The sequence below is a fragment of the Rhodamnia argentea genome, chromosome 5 (assembly GCF_020921035.1).
Source record: "Rhodamnia argentea isolate NSW1041297 chromosome 5, ASM2092103v1, whole genome shotgun sequence".
Lineage (NCBI taxonomy): Eukaryota > Viridiplantae > Streptophyta > Magnoliopsida > Myrtales > Myrtaceae > Rhodamnia > Rhodamnia argentea.
The window spans coordinates 2381792-2397459 of record NC_063154.1 but is presented as its reverse complement, the minus strand read 5'-3'; the positions used below and the strand labels follow the sequence as shown (position 1 = coordinate 2397459).

Sequence of the window (15668 nt, the reverse complement as noted above, 5' to 3'; positions counted from 1 at the left end):
CGGGTGGAAACTTTTGTGGGCCAAAAGGCCCATTACTCTCAAATGAAGCCCAAAACGAGCCCACTAGAAATGTGCACCATCCAGATCCACATCGCGTCGACGTCGTCGCCATCGAACCCATTTTCTATCGTCTTTCTCACGATACGCGCATAATCATTCGTCGGGACAATTTCCAATGAACCAAGCAAGTTCTCGATAAGATTTCCACGTCATTTCAGCACATGACGTGTATAAAGCTTCGCTGGTTTCGTAAAAAATATATATATGAAAAATGAGACATTTTCCTCGTACACGCTCGACCACGCCATTTGCCTCGAGCGAACTTGTCCCTCGCCTGTGGTCAGTCACAGCAGACCGATAGAGAAAGAAAGGAAAACAAAGAAAAATAATTAGAAAGAAAAAATTATAAAGAAAATGGCATTGAAGTAGTGGAAGCAAGAAGCAAAGAAGAGGAAAAATGATTTCATCTCTTCGAAAAAAGAAATCATTTTACTCACTTTTGAGGGTATCTTTTCGATCAACCGAAAATATTTTCCGTAACTAGATTATTTTATGTGACTCGAATATCCAAAAGTTCGAAAAAAAAATTCTCGAAAATGGTTTTCCAAACTTCCAAAAACAACCAGAGCCTAAATCTTACGAAACACGGCTTTTTTTTTGTCCCTCTTCCCGAGAATAGTTTCGTAATCAGAAGACTCTATCAGTATGTGTGATTGAGCTAAGAGTGCGATCATCATGGTCGAAGCAAACGTTAAAAGTGAATGCGGTTATTTCGGTTTCGCATGCGTCTTCTATCCTAAATTCCGTCACATCGATGAGGAACCATCGTTCGAAACTAAGAGTTGTTCGTTCGTTTGCCCGACCACGCCAAGGAACGCACATGGAGATCTTAGGACGAGTTGCTTATGCTTATCACCTTCAACTTCGATTATTTCTAGGAATTCTTGTCCTATAGTTTTATAATGTCTTGGGCCCATTGGAACCGGCCCCGTGTGGGAGACGCGTGTGGGAGTGGGCCGACATTCAACGGGACAAAAAAAAAAAAGGACCCCCTACCTTCCTCGGCAAGGTGTCCCCGATCTTCTATCCGAAGCTCGACCACGCATCATGTCGCACGTCCCATACTTTCTTTCCATTTCGTGCCAAAGTTGATTCAGATTTTGATTTGGTCGGTTGATAGGTTGGTGTCGTCTTTAAGGAACCTATATCGAACTTTAGCTGAGTCGCCAATTAATATAATTAGACATTGAATACGTGTGTAATCGTCGTACAGCAATCAAACGCAAAATATATATCCAATCACAACACGCAATAGTATCTTAAATTAGTTTTTGCTTGCTAAATGAATATTTATCATTTTGTAAAACGAGAAAAAAAAAAGGACACAAGGCTTTTATCCTTATTTATCCTTAAATTAGTTATGCGTTCGACAGAGGTACCACTTTAATTTTAAAATCAAAACATTTAATGATGATTTTGCCCTTTTCTTGTGCCGTGTTGTTGCTGGGTCCCCAAATTTTTTTTTTTTTTTATGATCGAGGTTCCGCGCGGATGACGAGCTTCGCTCAACACAACGGTAGAACACGACTAGTCCTCGAGAGAGGCTAGCGCAGGAGTCCACCACCACGACCCCCCACTTAAGACACCGGCGCCGAGGAGTTTTGAACCCGTAACCTCTCGTGAAAGGAATCGAACTCAAACCAACTCGACCACCGATCGGTGGGTCCGGGTCCCCAAATTTTATTGTCCGAAAAATTGAGAATTGCCTAACGAGGTCAATTATTTATGCCGACTCTTGGCTTGGCTCAGCAATGTTTGCGAAATCCAAGCATTAGCAACAAAAAAAAAAAAAAAAGGCAAAATGCACAGTTTGGTAATATGGCAACACGAGGACTTCGGCACGTGCGGTGGCAGCGCCAGAGGCAGCCACGACACAACAGCGACAGTCACATTCCGATTCCCAACGTCGGCCCAACGCGGCGGCTTAGCAGACATTGATGAAGCCCACGTGTCTCTTTATTTGGCGGCTTGAACACGGAAAATTTATTCAATAATTAAAAAATATGATTAATAGAAAATTATTCGCGCGCTTATGTAAAACGGTTGCCATAGCTGTCCTCGTTTGAAAATCAGATTAATTGATCAAATTATAAAATTTATGACCGAATTGATATTCATACAATTAGCATATAATTTTTTAATAATTATCCGAAAAAAACTTGAGAACATACTTTTTTTTACATGTACTCGACATCGACAAATTAACAATTACTTAAACAAAATCAATCAAGTTTAGCAACTCTCACAGGAAAGATGTTTACTGATAAACTTCGTCACAAGTCGGAACTTCGTCTATAATTAAGTTTCCAAATCGCATTTTCAAAACGAATTCCGCGCGTAATCAATGAGTAGGTTCCATAATCCATGACGTACCTTCCTTAGGGTCTTGCCTAATCTCCGAGAAATTTATGTCACAACAATCAATTAATTTGGTGGGGGGTCGTTTGCTATGTGATGCGAACCATGTCGTTCTTATTGCCCAAGCAAACGCCCGAACGGATTAGATAGGCATTATGGAAGTTCAGTCAAATGATTTTTTAGATTAGTGCCCCTTAATTTAATCTCTATCCATGCTTGTGCTTGCTGATATTTTTCGCACGCGGCTCCTAAAGCTGACGCTAGCTATGACGCACCCCATTTGATTTTCCATTTTTTTGTCCTTCTAAAATAATTCCCACTAGGCACGACAAGATATAAACATGACATCAGATTTTCATCTCGGGCATCATTGTCTTCGGTCCACACAATATTAGCAGATGCACCATTCGTCCGTCCTCTAAATTTCAAATCTTTCATCAATATCATCATATCATCATTTGAAATGCTCTCCACACTAATTAAAGAACGATATGATCGGGGAGCAAGATAATCATCAACCCAAATTATCGGTGCGATCGTCCGGTCGGAAATTTTATGAGACCACCGCTAATCGTTATAAAGGATTAAGTTATCGGATAAATGCATGATTTTAATATTTTAATTATCGTAACACTTCCCATCGCGCTTACTCTGATTTTTTTTTTTTTTACTTGGTATTAGGCGTGAAAATATGTAATTATTGAGGTAAATAGGGGCCTGGAAAGATTTAAATTCATGATCTCATGCTTTGATACCCAATTAGATTTTAATTATTTTAAAAGTTTAAGCTGTTAGAACAAAGAGGACACATCAATCTCATGACTCTAGGTATTATTAGAGGTGCTAATCACCTTTTAGGGGTTAAATCTCTTTTGTGGCAAAAGATGAAGATCGGGATAAGATAAAAAGATGCGTTTCGATGGGGAAGTGACGGCCGATTGTTTGGGTTGGTGGTCTTTCGGTGAAACCCTTTTTTGGCCACGGTGTGAGTGACTAGGCTTTGTCCTTCATCTTTTCCATCAAAGGTAGGAAAATGGATAAGGTCTTAGTTTTTAAGAGAAAAGCATGTAACAACAAATAAAATCAAAGATGCTTTACTTGCTCCCAAGTACATACAAAAGTTAAACCTAAGGCTAAGAACCATTTCATTTGCCTAACCCCTCTTTTTTTTTTTTGGTTCTTAACCACTCCTATGTCTGCTGCACTTGAATTAGAGCTTCCTCTTATTAGCAATTCGGAGAGTGTAGAAGCCACGACACTGTTTATCTCGCGAAAATTTGATGATTCGAAAAATATTTTTCAGAAAATGATCACCTGTAGCGCTTAAAATAATTAGTTAATTTTAAAATGTTATCATTGTTGACAATAATTTATGTCGATGCATTTTCGTGGACGATGAAATATTTTTCATTTACTCGTTTTTGTAAGCGACACAAGCGATCGTTTTTAGGAAAATGTTTTCCAAAGCATCAATTATTTTGCAAAACAAGCGGATGCCTAAGAGATAGTTTTGTTCATTTTTTCAAGTGATTTTAACATATTTTATGGAAACTCATTGCCAAGGGATGCAAAAACCATCATATATCAACTCAAGCACAAAAAACTCTAGACCTTCCTAGAAATAGTCTATAAAGTAAAAAAAATAGAAAAACCACGAGAGAAAAAAACACCTAGTATCTCATGGACCGCGTTGAATGCCGATATTACACTGGGACGCTCAATCAAAATCGCCCCGTCATGAATATTTTAACTTGACTCGTTGTTAAAGAAAATCCCTTTTGAAACCCTAATCCTCCGGGGCTCAAAAAGAACAATGGCGAAGTGATCTTACATATACCCTTTAGCGCAACACTTTACCTTGCACCTAAAAGCAGTCTGAATTTGTAAAAAACTAAGACCCCAAAAACAAAATCGAACTTTAGCGTTATCGATAAGCATGATTTGCTCCGGATTACACCCCCTTTTGTCCTGTAAAGCTGCTGATCCGATTCAACTTTGGTCCCTCAATTGAATTTGGACCCATTAATGCTAGCCACATCTCCTTCCCATCTCGCTCATTCCAATCAAGTTTCTCGATTCCCGACGTTAACTAACGCCAATCTCTCTCCTTTCTCAATAACTAACAACGAACCTGACCAATACCATCACCCTACACAAGCTATTTCCTCTTCTTCTGTTTTTTTATTGGGGAATTCGACAAGCAATGAAGTTGAACTTAACTAAATTAACGGAGATGGGAAAAATAAATAGAAATGTTGGCGGGAAAATTAAGACATGGATGGGAATGGTACGATGAGACAAAGATGCATGTGATCACATGATTCGAATCTGTCGGTTTCCACCATCCCCGGTATGATTGATGGATGCTTTAGTTTATTTTGGCCTCCTCGATGGGTAGGGTTCATGCATCGCAGCAGTGATCTGTTGAGCACAGAAATGCGTCGTGTGGCTCCAAAGCATGCTTTGTTTACATCGGATTAGGCCACACCTAATCAATGACGAAGTAGCCAGATAGAAAGACGAATAGTTGAACACCCACTTTTGTTCTCCGTCTTGCCTAGACACATCGAAATGGATCATAAACCTATTTATTAATCCAATCATGATAAGCTGAGTTATTATATGAGTTAGTTATATTGAATATATAGATCACAAATGAGCTTAAATGCAATATGGTTGTTAAGTGAGCCGTACATGGATCGGGAACGAATTTACAACTTACTTAGACTCAACCACCAATATGACTCTCTCTTCATTTTCTCTCGCCCTCACTCGCATCGCACTCTCACTTCAATTTAGGTATGTGTTTTCTGAGATTTTATTAAATAGAAAAATATTTTCAGAATATGGATCAGATCGGGCATGCGTTAGGTATGGATCGTTAAATTTACATTACATGAAATTGGGTCATAAACAGATTAAATATGTTTACTTGGGTCGGACCATTTTCGACCCTACCCATCCGTTTAACGAGTCCAGTTTTGATCCCCAAAAGAGTAAGGTTATGTGATGAGGAGGATTAGAATTATGACTTTTTGATAATTGGACTATATTTTTGCCATCAACGACAAATACACTTTTCGACTACATAGCTATAGATCCTTGATTGTTTCTTATAAGCATTTAGGTGTTCATCGAGTCACAATTGTGTGCATAGGTGGACCATGCTCGCTTACAGACCTCTGTACACATCAAATCACGTAACTATGGATTTTTCGCGGTATGTGAACATGTTGAACGAACATTCGTAGAACTTTCCTCGATGACATTGATGCTCTAAGGAAAGGTTGAGTCCATCGTCCATAATTAAATGAAAAAATCATAAAAAAAGTCATAAATTTATTATATTAACGACAATTCAGCCATAAACATTTCAATCTAATCAATATTTTTTTTTCGCGTGATAATTTGACCAATTTAACTATAAACCTTTGACGATTTGCCAATATCGTCATTCCGACCAATTTTAGCCAAAATTCACTAACGTGGACCGTGGATGCTCCTTTGTAATTTTATGTACATCTATTTTCTTTTGTTTCTTTACGTCTCTTTCTTTTTTTCCTGTGCCGTGGCCTGGCCTTGCTTGCCACAGCAGCAAAAAAGAGAAAGAAAGATATAGAGTCTATAACAAAAATCTAAACATTACGTAAATTCTCCACATCAGTGATATCTGTACCAAGTAGGACGGCCCATGTTCACTTCAGCTATTTTCACTCAAAATTAACCGGAAAAGCTATATTGATAGATCGTCAAAATGTTTAGAGCTAAATTGAGATTGAATTGTCCAGATGCAGTATGTTCAAGACTACTTCTTCTTCTTCTTTTGGTAATTATCCCATCTGGTCTCTTCTTGCATGCACCCGATCATTCTAGTATGATTTCTTAAATACTAAGAATACCTTGGTTTCTTCATGGATTTCCAGAAATGGGCGGAGCAAACCTTCCTTCGCGACAATCGGAGATCGCACGCGGTGTGAAAGAATTTTCTTCACCTTCCTCCCCGAATTTTCGATACTCGGTGATTTCCTTCCCGAAGCGTCGCGCTCTTTTTAGAAGAAGTCTCCGAATTTATTCTTATTATTTATTTTTTTGCCTTTTTCATCTGGAATTCCCCCACCAAATGTGTGAAAACGAAAAAAAAAAATGCTCCACTATTCAAGTCGAAAACCATCTTTGCATCTTTTAAACCATATTCACATTAAAAGAATAAATGCTATTTTTTGGCTGCGCCGGTAATGCGAAGAAAAACAAAAAAATAACGACACTTAAATAAGGGTAGAAGGACACATCAAGTGTCGAATTTTGTATACGACGCTCACTTTGGTATCTAAAGTTTTTTTACCGGCTCACTTAAGTGTCGAATCGGAGAAAAAAAACGATCACTTGATGCCAACGGGTAATAGCGATTAGGATCTTTCGACTAGCCACGTAGGATTAGGAAATTAATAAAAAAAATTGGCGCGTAAATAATTAAAAAAATTAACACAAAAGTGAATACTGTAGGCAAATTTTGACGATCTGTGTTTAAATAAGTGAGAACCGGCAAGCGGGGACAAGACAAGCTTCTAATTTTGATGAGATTCGGAGATGTCCTGCCTTCCCCGTCTTTTGAAACGTATCGTTATTCCCGTTAATCTCTAGAGATAGAGAGAGAGACTCTTCGTTTGACCGGTAACTTGCGGGCGGGTGCAACGCCCCTCGCTTATAATTGCCGTCACTGTCTTCTCTTCCCCACTCCCTGCAGGGCGAGTCCCGGTCAAAATATCGCACCTTTCAGCTTCTTCTCCTTCTCCTTCACCTTCACCTTCCTCTCTCTCCCTCCCTTCTCTTTTCTTTTAAGCCTCTCTTCGCTTCGCTCTAGCTTCTTAAGTTTCCTTCTCCTCCCAGTTGCTTCGTGTATTTCATCGAGCACGCTACGACACAGCAGCGGCGAAGAATTTTGAAGAAATTCAACTGGGGGCAGTCCCTTTTTTCTTTTTTTTGTGGCAAGAAATGATGGGGTTCTCGTCCAAGGAGGAGCGATCGAGGAGGGTGTTGCGAGGCGTGAAGACCGTCTTCGTCCTCTTCTCCATGCTCATCTCCCTCCTCCTCTTCTCTGCCCCGATCCTGCTTGTCATCGCCGACACGCTCTTGCCTTCGGCTCTGCTCTCCGCTTCGCTCTCCCCCTCGTCGCGGTCTCTGCAGGACAAGCTCCGCGCCCACCTCACCAACTACGATTTCCGATACTCCCTCATCGACATCCCCCTCGTGTCGATCGTCAGATCGGCTGTCATCATCTGTAAGTGCGGCCAATCCTCGTTGTTAGAGTGTGAGTCGTTCTATGGGTCGGCACGCAGGCCACCTGTTTGTGAAAAACCTTTGTTTTTCCCTTAGCAAAAGAAGACACATTTTGTGCTGTTCTATGAATTGGGTGTTTGAATTCAATAAAAAAAATTACAGTTTTTGATCTTTTTTAGTTTTGGGGGTTACTGTAGGTGTGTACAGTTTGTGCGATGGACCGAGGCTTTGTAGAGGGCCTTACTTGGGGATAACGACCGCGTGCTCATTACTGTCCCTGGTGTTTGTTTCGTTCAAGGCTTCTTATGTGCTCAGTGTTCCGAATACAAGCAGAGGAGGATATAGTAGAGCTTTGGAAATGGCTCTCTTCATTTCTTCTTGGCTTCTGGCGATTGGTCATATCATTGCGGCGTATAAGATCAGCTGCCGAGAGAGAAGAAAGCTTCTCGTTTACAAGATTGACATTGAAGCTGTAAGTCTCTCTTCGATTTTTATTTTTTTTGCACGTAGAAAAAGAATCACACACATCTTTTATTTAGTTGAAACACCAAGAACATCTGAACCTTGAGTTCTGTATGAGAATTCTTTGGTAGATCAGACTGCAAAGGCGAGGAACTTCTGAGGAAAAAAAAAAAAATCATATCTTTTGCTTGGGGTTGAAGAATTCAAATCAGTTCATCCAGAAGGTCAAAACTGCCGAGCGGTCTATGGCCAATGTTGCAAAGTCTTTTAATCGTTTTTGTCTCCCTCCTTGTCCTTTTTGTGAGCACAAAGTCCTCATTACATGTTAAATCTACTCAACATTGGCTGTGAAAAAAAAAATAATAATAATTGTATATTCTAGCGTGAGGGAAATTTCATTGGAAACCTAATTTCAAGTAGTGGCTAATGCATGTGAAGGAAGCATTGCACATGTTTGGAGATTACCCATGTCAATCTGGCCCAAAAGTTCATAAAAAGAAGAAATAGTACTCATGGCTCATGAGTCCATGGGGTAAAGTCATAAGAGTGATCTGCATAAAAAAGGGTTGGTGAGGCTTAGGTTGTCTTTTCTGGCCCAAAAGATTATAGGTAATGTTGTAATCTGAGCTATGGTCCCCCAGTTACTGACCAAATTCATGTGTTAACTCAGTAGTCTCATAGAATTAGGGATGGGCAGGGCAGGGCAGGTCAGCCGCCCTTCATAATGAGGGAGAGAGATAGAATATCTTGCTCTGGATTGGACTATGTTTGGTTGCCATTCGCAAGTTTTTGCAACTGACAGCCACAACTTATCAACTAGAATATATGCCTACTCATGTTTTGTATGCATGTAGATCCAGCGCATCTCTGCTAACGCATGTGCACTCTCTTTCTCAATAATATTCCTCTGTTTCTTTTGAGCGGAGGAGATAACTTTATTATTCACCAGATTTTGTTCGTTCCTCACCTGATTTATAAAATAGACACGGTTCGTATTTGGTCGCACGTAGTGCTGGACCACTGCTTCATAACCGATTTTGAACATCAAGAAAGCCATTTTTAGCTTCTGGCTTCTACAATAATAACTATGGTGCTGGAAAAATGACACAATCCTAGTCTAATTTCAACAATTAATGTTTTCCCCACTTTTCTAACACATGCCTCATATTCTTCCCAATGTTCACATTCATTTGAAAATTCATATTCTCGCTAGTGTTGTGATCCACGAATGGCCCTCGCCCCCCTCTTCAGCTGTATGTCTAAGCCGTGTGGGGGGCCTGCCGACTGATAAAGCCCCAATTCATAGCTGGCCACTGTTCTGTTCTGTTCTGTTTCGAATCTTTTCTATGGAATGATTCTCCACTTTATACGGAACGATCGAAATTTGAATATTTCCACTTGGACATGGTCAGTGCCACGCCCGAAGGTCATTTGCCACCAGGAAATCGAAAACTTATTTGATCTTTTTGTGTCCTGCCTGCAGGTCTCAGCCTGCAACCATGGCTTCCCCAGATATCAGAAGATTCTCCAAGAACACAGAGAGAAATGAAAAAGAAAACAACAAAAAAACGTGGGGAGGGGAGGGGAGGAAAGTGACGGATGGAGGAGACTAACACGCACCCAACTTGTAATTTTCTTCCATATGGGCTCATCACGTTCGTCAGGATCGGGTTTCAGGTTATTGTCCATCCGAATGAACGTTGACAATTGGGTCCCTCAGAACTGAATATCAGACATCGTAATGAATGGTGGAGGGGCTACAGGTGAGGGGGGCCTGCTTACGAGGCGGGCGGCCTTTGATTTCGGTGCAGACGAATCCAAAGATGAAGTTGGATTCTGACTCTGAAGGAGTCAAAACTAACAGGCGAGGAGGCTTATTAGACATTAGGTTGAAAATGACTCGGACGACCCACATGCTATGTTCTACACACATCGTGAGTCATCAGTCAATGTTAGAGGTCATATATTTCTTCCTTTTTTTTTTTTAAATATTTTTCTTGGTCCTATCAAATGTAAAGTCTCTGTATTTATTCAAAGGTTGAAGGGCTCAAAATATCAGTCCTAATTTTTGGTTTGTTTTCTATTCCGAATGCTTCATATTCTCCGTTGAGAGGAAAGCCCGCCTGGCGGCTTGAATTTAAAAGCATACCTTCAGACTCTTGAATGCTTCGGCCAATCATATTGGTATGTGGTTCATATTGGGTAACGGTTGATTTGCCAATTAACATGAGCTCTGTTGGGTAGTTTTGATCCTTTCTCATTTCAAAAGTTAGCTCAAAAGATGATGATTTTTCTCACTTATAAATTGATTATCAGTCCCTTTTACAATCAATATAAGATAAGCCCAACATATCAGTCTTGAGAAATCACAACAAAAATCACAATTGAGGAGGTGCAATTACTGATGCTTAAGTAGAGTATTCAAATTCGATATGTGCAAATGAATTGCCAAATTCTGAAAATACATGCTTGCACAAGGCTGCAAAATATTGTTTTTGCTGCATATGTACATACTTTCACATATGATCCCATTTCCCCGCCCTGATCTACAACCCAAGTTTATTAATCAATTGATTTGACCTCCGAAGGAGTTTGCCGATTCTTATATTTTACAAGGACATGTTCCGCCTCTGGAGATTGATGGGATATCGCTTCTGCATCCGGGTGGTCGGGAAGAACACCAGCTTATCTTCTTCAGCTGGAGCCCAACTGCAAAATTTCGAAGCTAATGTTGATGTAACATTCGTAAAACATCAACTTATAAAAAGTTGCGAACTTTTCGTGGACAAGGGCGAAAGACACGGATCTGGTAGTTGTTTTGGCACCTGAAACTAGTGACTAGGTGGTGAAGGAAGACGGCGATCTCTACTCTCGCAAGTTCATATCCCGGGCACAGCCTCGGCCCTCCTCCGAACGGTGTGTAGACATTAACCGCATTGCTCGACGGCCCGTTACTCTGTTCGTCATGTACACAAAATTCATGTGGCGTTCTCGAATGTACGAGACCGAAAGTTCCTGTAGACGCATTAGAAAGAAAGGGTTCGACTACCTGCCACCGCCAAGGATTGAAAGTGCGAGCTTCTTTGAAGTATTCTTGGTCCAGATGAACAGCCCGAAACGAAGCAAAGACCTTCCATCCCTTTGGAATCGTATAACCTGCTCGAATCGAATCGCAAGCCAAGGTCTTTAGCTCACCGGAACTGATGCAAACTATGCTCCAGATCACCGAAAGAAAGTAGCGATTTTTCTTCGCCTAACCAAATTCGATTACCCTTTATTTGGACGTCCGCCATTGTTCGCCGGAATACCCCGCTTATAATGTTTGCGACCCGCAGCGTCTCGTTGATCACCTGAACGTTTGGAAGAGAGGCCGGGGTTAGGATCAGTAAGCTTCAGAATGTCAAACCAGAACAACATACATAACACAAAACCAAACTTCATGGGAATGAATGAGGTTTCTTTCGCATACACATTGTGTGAAAGGCATGGACTTGTAGTCATTCCACTCTAGCCCCTCGGATCGATTCTTATTTGCCCTGATTTTCTCATGCTCTTCCTGTCAAACGAGGGACAAAGAAAATTCATTAGCAAAAAAGATAAAAGATAGGAAAAAGGTAAAACAAAAACTCAAAATCTGTCCGAAAATAGAATAATCAAAATCTGACTCCATGAAAATAATGCAGAGGGCGTGCGGTTCGGAAGGCATCATCTGTCCGGGTGGTGGTACAGGTACTCCCAAGTCCTAAAGCCATGATGAATCATGAACATCATTTTCCCGCTTTCATGATTCCACGCTCTCCACCTTTTTCTGCTGTTTCAGTACTTTATGATACTTTCCCGGCCCTATACATGCCTTTTCATCCATGCAAGAACGGCTTAAATTTACTAACTTTGATCATAGGTGTTGTGTTCATGTGCATAATCGTCATACATCCACCAAAATCATTGCAGAGAAGCCAACGAACGCAAGGCCTCATAAAAGCAATTTCGGGTCATGATTAATCTGAGCCCGATCGGCCGGAGTTACGGCACGAGGGGGGGGCGGATTCGATACCTTGAGTTGGGCCAAGGCGAGGGGCGTCTCGGTGAGGAACTTGACGGCGAGGGTCATGATGGTCGAGGTGGTCTCGTAGCCAGCGACGAGCAGGGCCACCAGGAAGTCCACGATCTCCTCGTCGGAGGAACCGCCGCCGTCTCCGGCCAGCAGGGCCCCCAGCATGTCCTCCTCCTTGGCGCCCATCTCGCTCTCTTTCCTCCTCTGTCGCACCACCAAAGTCAATGCCTCCGCCACTTTTGTCCTCGCCTGACAAAAAGATGCCAAGAAAAAAATTGGACAGATTCAGCAACCCACTAGGCACAATTTCCCGAACCTGAACTCCTTTTCTGGATTTGCTTTCTGGGTCGAGCTCAAGAATCCATGGCTGACAATGACAAAACTAAGCACACCACTAAATGGGAAAAAAAATCCTTTGGTCGGTTGCTTTGATGGGGTTTGGACATCTTTGTCAGTTCGAGGGGATGTGACATTTGCTTGAGATTTTTATTGTTTATCGCGATGATGTCTGACGCTTAAGCAACGAAATCTAATCCGCTCAATTTGGTGAACAGTCTAGCAGAGCACACACCACCGTTTTCCCCTCTAAAATCAGGGACAAAAAATGTCATTTTCACACGTGCGCTTGCCATCTGAGTGCTTGGTTTTCTCTTCTTCATCCCTCGAATTCTCGTGCCGAGTGGATGGAAAGAGAGAAGGTTTATGCCGCTTCAAATGAAATCTTCAATGAAAGAAATTTTAAGAAAGAAAGAAAGACAAAAGAAACATATTCTTAAACATGGTCAAACGAGATTATTCGATCAACAGGTGAATAGATAGTTACTAGAACGTGCGACACAATAATTCGAGAATATAAAATAAAACATGCGCCGCACGACTAACTTCGTATATACATGATCGTTAGTTGGAATTATTCCTTCTTCTTCTTTTTTATTTATGAGAGCTCGATTTCGAAAAGAATGTCAACTATTGGTGATCATGTACGATAATAGTAGCAGTAAGATACCTGGATGGCGCGGCGGTAGGTGGTGGAGAAGAGGGGAAAGGGGAGGGTGAAAAAGCCTTCGATGACGAGGACGTACTCCTTTCTCAGGCTTTCCGTCCAGTCTCCGGGATCGTAACTCATCAGCTGCTTCACCATAAGCTCGAATGTTATCTGCACATAATTATCATCATGCAATGGTATTTTTAATTAGATTATTATCTCCCCAAAAATCAATTCGATTGAAAATAAAAAAAAAGGGATTCTTAAGAGGTTTTGTATGAACTGACTATGTACCTGTCGTGAGAAATTATCTGTCTAAATTTTTGAAGTGTGGATAAATTACTAACATCAATGGAACAAGAAAGGGAAATGAAGGGAAAAAGACCTTCTTGGCCTCCTCCATGAGCAAGATCCGGTCCGACCAGGAGCGGAGGTTGAGCCGGACGAGCCGGTCTATGTCGACGAGCAAGTGGTCCCTGATGATGGAGGAGTTGGCGAAGCTCATGGTGAGGGAGTGCATCCTCTTGTGCAGCCCGCCCGTCATGAGCAGCAGCGAGTGCTTCCCGAGCAGGTTGGCGATGGAGCCCGGATAGCTGCACTCGAACAGCCTCCCTTCGTTCTGCAGTATGAACCGGTTGGTCTCCGGGTCGGCGGAGAAGACCGTGGGCTCGCCGAAGACGTGGGTGGTGAAGAGGGTCCCGAACCGGCCCACCCTCTCGTCGATGAAGGGCTCCGGGTTCTCGGTCTTGTAGGCGGAGATGAGCTGGAGGGTCTCGCCAACGAGCGGCAGCCCGAGGGTCCCCGGCGGCAGGGGGAGGAGGCGGCGGCGGAGAGAGGCACGGAGGAGGAGGAGGGCGGCGGCGACGAGAGGTATGGAGAGGAGGGCAATGGTGATGAAGAGAGCCATCATGAAGTCGAGAGTATGATCACAATGCAAAGTGAAGAGTATGAGAGAGAGAGAGAGAAGCACACGAGTGTATCTGGCAAGGAGAAGAGAAGGATAAAGGCAGGTCATTAATGGTGTTCCTTTGTCTTCGGATTTCCTTTTCTTTTCAACTAAATCCCCCAAAAAACCTCCACAAACAAAACTCTAAAAATTTAATACTCTTTTGAAACTATATAAAAAAAAAAAACCGCCAACTTTTACCCGACGGTTAAAGTTATCTACCGTTAATTTTTCCGCCCGATGCAAACTGATGTTACACATGATAGGACCAACAACACCGACTTACAAAAGAGCATGTCGGCCAAAGCGAGAAAGACGTCGAGAACACGTCCGAGAAAACCGTAGGACAACTTTCTCTAAAACATCCTCGTTTCTAATTTATCTTAAGCGGGAAATTCATATTTCGTTTTATCGCAGACTATCGTAATAGTACTTGTTTGGTTGAATCATTTCGAAATCTACTTCGCATACCTTTGCAGCTCTTTTGTTTCTCTAAAACGCCGTCGTTAGTCACGCCCATGCGCCACATCGGTCATAAGAGCTCTCTTTTCTTCCTCATTTTCAAATCTTGAAATTAATATTAGTTGAGAAATCCCCAATTGGTCCGAATTCTGACAAAGCAAATGCCTAAATTTAAGGGTTATATCGCCTAATTGCTTTGCGGCCAAAGTTTGTTCATATTGCGTGGTATATGTTCACATACATTATGTTCCATAAAATGGAAGGTTAGATTACCCTCTTATTGTAACATAATGATGCGAGGTCAAGCAACTCTAATCAATTAATTAAGTTAATCGGAACCACTAACCGTGTATATAATTTTTCCAATCTTCCTAAGAAAGAAGCATGCTTGTTCACATTGCATGGTATTTATGTTCACATTAATTTCTTATTCCATATAATTATAGGATTACATTATTGTCCCCATAATGTAATCTCCCGATGGCGGCGATTAATCAGGTTCAAGCAACACTAAACGACGATTAGGCATGAGACGCCGATCTAGCTAGCATTCCGAATTTCACGATCGCAACTTTTTTTTTGCTCTCCATTTTCTTAATTCGGATTCATCACGTGGCGAGGTTGGTGAAATAAAACAGAAAAATAGAAGCTTTAGAGAAAATAAATGGAGAAAATTTAGTCTTTACATTTTATTTCTTTTGCCATAATGATGAGCAGTAATTTCTTTTCGCACTTCCCATTCCTCTTTTGCCTCCTTTTTCGGCTTCGCTTTGCTATCGTGTGAAGCACATTCTCATTCTGGGTCCACACGAGATTCTAGAAGCAAGCATGGGCACCGTTTTTTTTTTTCTTCCTACAATTTAGGGAAGATATATGAGAAGTCTTTTTTTTTTTTTATAGGGAAAATGTTACAAATGGTCCATGACCTTTGGCTCAATATGCAATGTGACATCCGAACTTTTAATTTGACCAATGAGGTGCCTGAACTTTAGTCCAATATACAATATGGTCCATGAACTTTCAATTTGTTCAATATAGTCCTCGAACTTTTGAAGCATGCAACT

General features: G+C 41.4%; 2 protein-coding genes across 3 annotated transcripts; one reads left to right on the top strand and one right to left on the bottom strand.

The window, feature by feature from the left end:
* Nucleotides 1-7153: 7153 nt before the first annotated feature.
* On the top strand, nucleotides 7154-9714 carry LOC115743644. Its single transcript, XM_030678510.2, has 3 exons — nucleotides 7154-7696; nucleotides 7893-8167; nucleotides 9641-9714. The coding sequence occupies exons 1-3, from the start codon at nucleotides 7411-7413 to the stop codon at nucleotides 9704-9706; spliced, it is 627 nt and encodes a 208-aa protein (XP_030534370.1). The 5' UTR covers nucleotides 7154-7410; the 3' UTR covers nucleotides 9707-9714.
* An 851-nt stretch (nucleotides 9715-10565) lies between these two features.
* On the bottom strand, nucleotides 10566-14210 carry LOC115743638 (cytochrome P450 90A1-like). 2 transcript variants are annotated; one of them, XM_030678491.2, is made up of 8 exons: nucleotides 13582-14210; nucleotides 13218-13367; nucleotides 12212-12460; nucleotides 11627-11713; nucleotides 11429-11507; nucleotides 11207-11313; nucleotides 10983-11113; nucleotides 10566-10866 (listed from the first exon to the last, which is right to left on the bottom strand). In XM_030678491.2, the coding sequence occupies exons 1-8, from the start codon at nucleotides 14104-14106 to the stop codon at nucleotides 10767-10769; spliced, it is 1428 nt and encodes a 475-aa protein (XP_030534351.1). In that variant the 5' UTR covers nucleotides 14107-14210; the 3' UTR covers nucleotides 10566-10766. The 2 variants fall into 2 exon arrangements, with proteins under 2 accessions (XP_030534351.1, XP_030534352.1); XM_030678492.2 differs by lacking the exon at nucleotides 12212-12460.
* Between the last annotated feature and the right edge of the window lie 1458 nt (nucleotides 14211-15668).

Excerpts from the sequence above, each read along its gene's own strand:
- LOC115743644 (XM_030678510.2), top strand. The coding sequence starts at position 7,411 with ATGATGGGGTTCTCGTCCAAGGAGGAGCGATCGAGGAGGGTGTTGCGA. Across the intron at positions 7,697-7,892 it reads CAGATCGGCTGTCATCATCT|GTGTGTACAGTTTGTGCGAT; the intron begins GTAAGTGCGGCC and ends GGGTTACTGTAG. Across the intron at positions 8,168-9,640 it reads ACAAGATTGACATTGAAGCT|GTCTCAGCCTGCAACCATGG; the intron begins GTAAGTCTCTCT and ends TCCTGCCTGCAG.
- LOC115743638 (XM_030678491.2), bottom strand. The coding sequence starts at position 14,106 with ATGATGGCTCTCTTCATCACCATTGCCCTCCTCTCCATACCTCTCGTC. Across the intron at positions 12,461-13,217 it reads CCTACCGCCGCGCCATCCAG|GCGAGGACAAAAGTGGCGGA; the intron begins GTATCTTACTGC and ends TCTTTTTGTCAG. Across the intron at positions 10,867-10,982 it reads CACCTAGTCACTAGTTTCAG|TTGGGCTCCAGCTGAAGAAG; the intron begins GTGCCAAAACAA and ends GAAATTTTGCAG.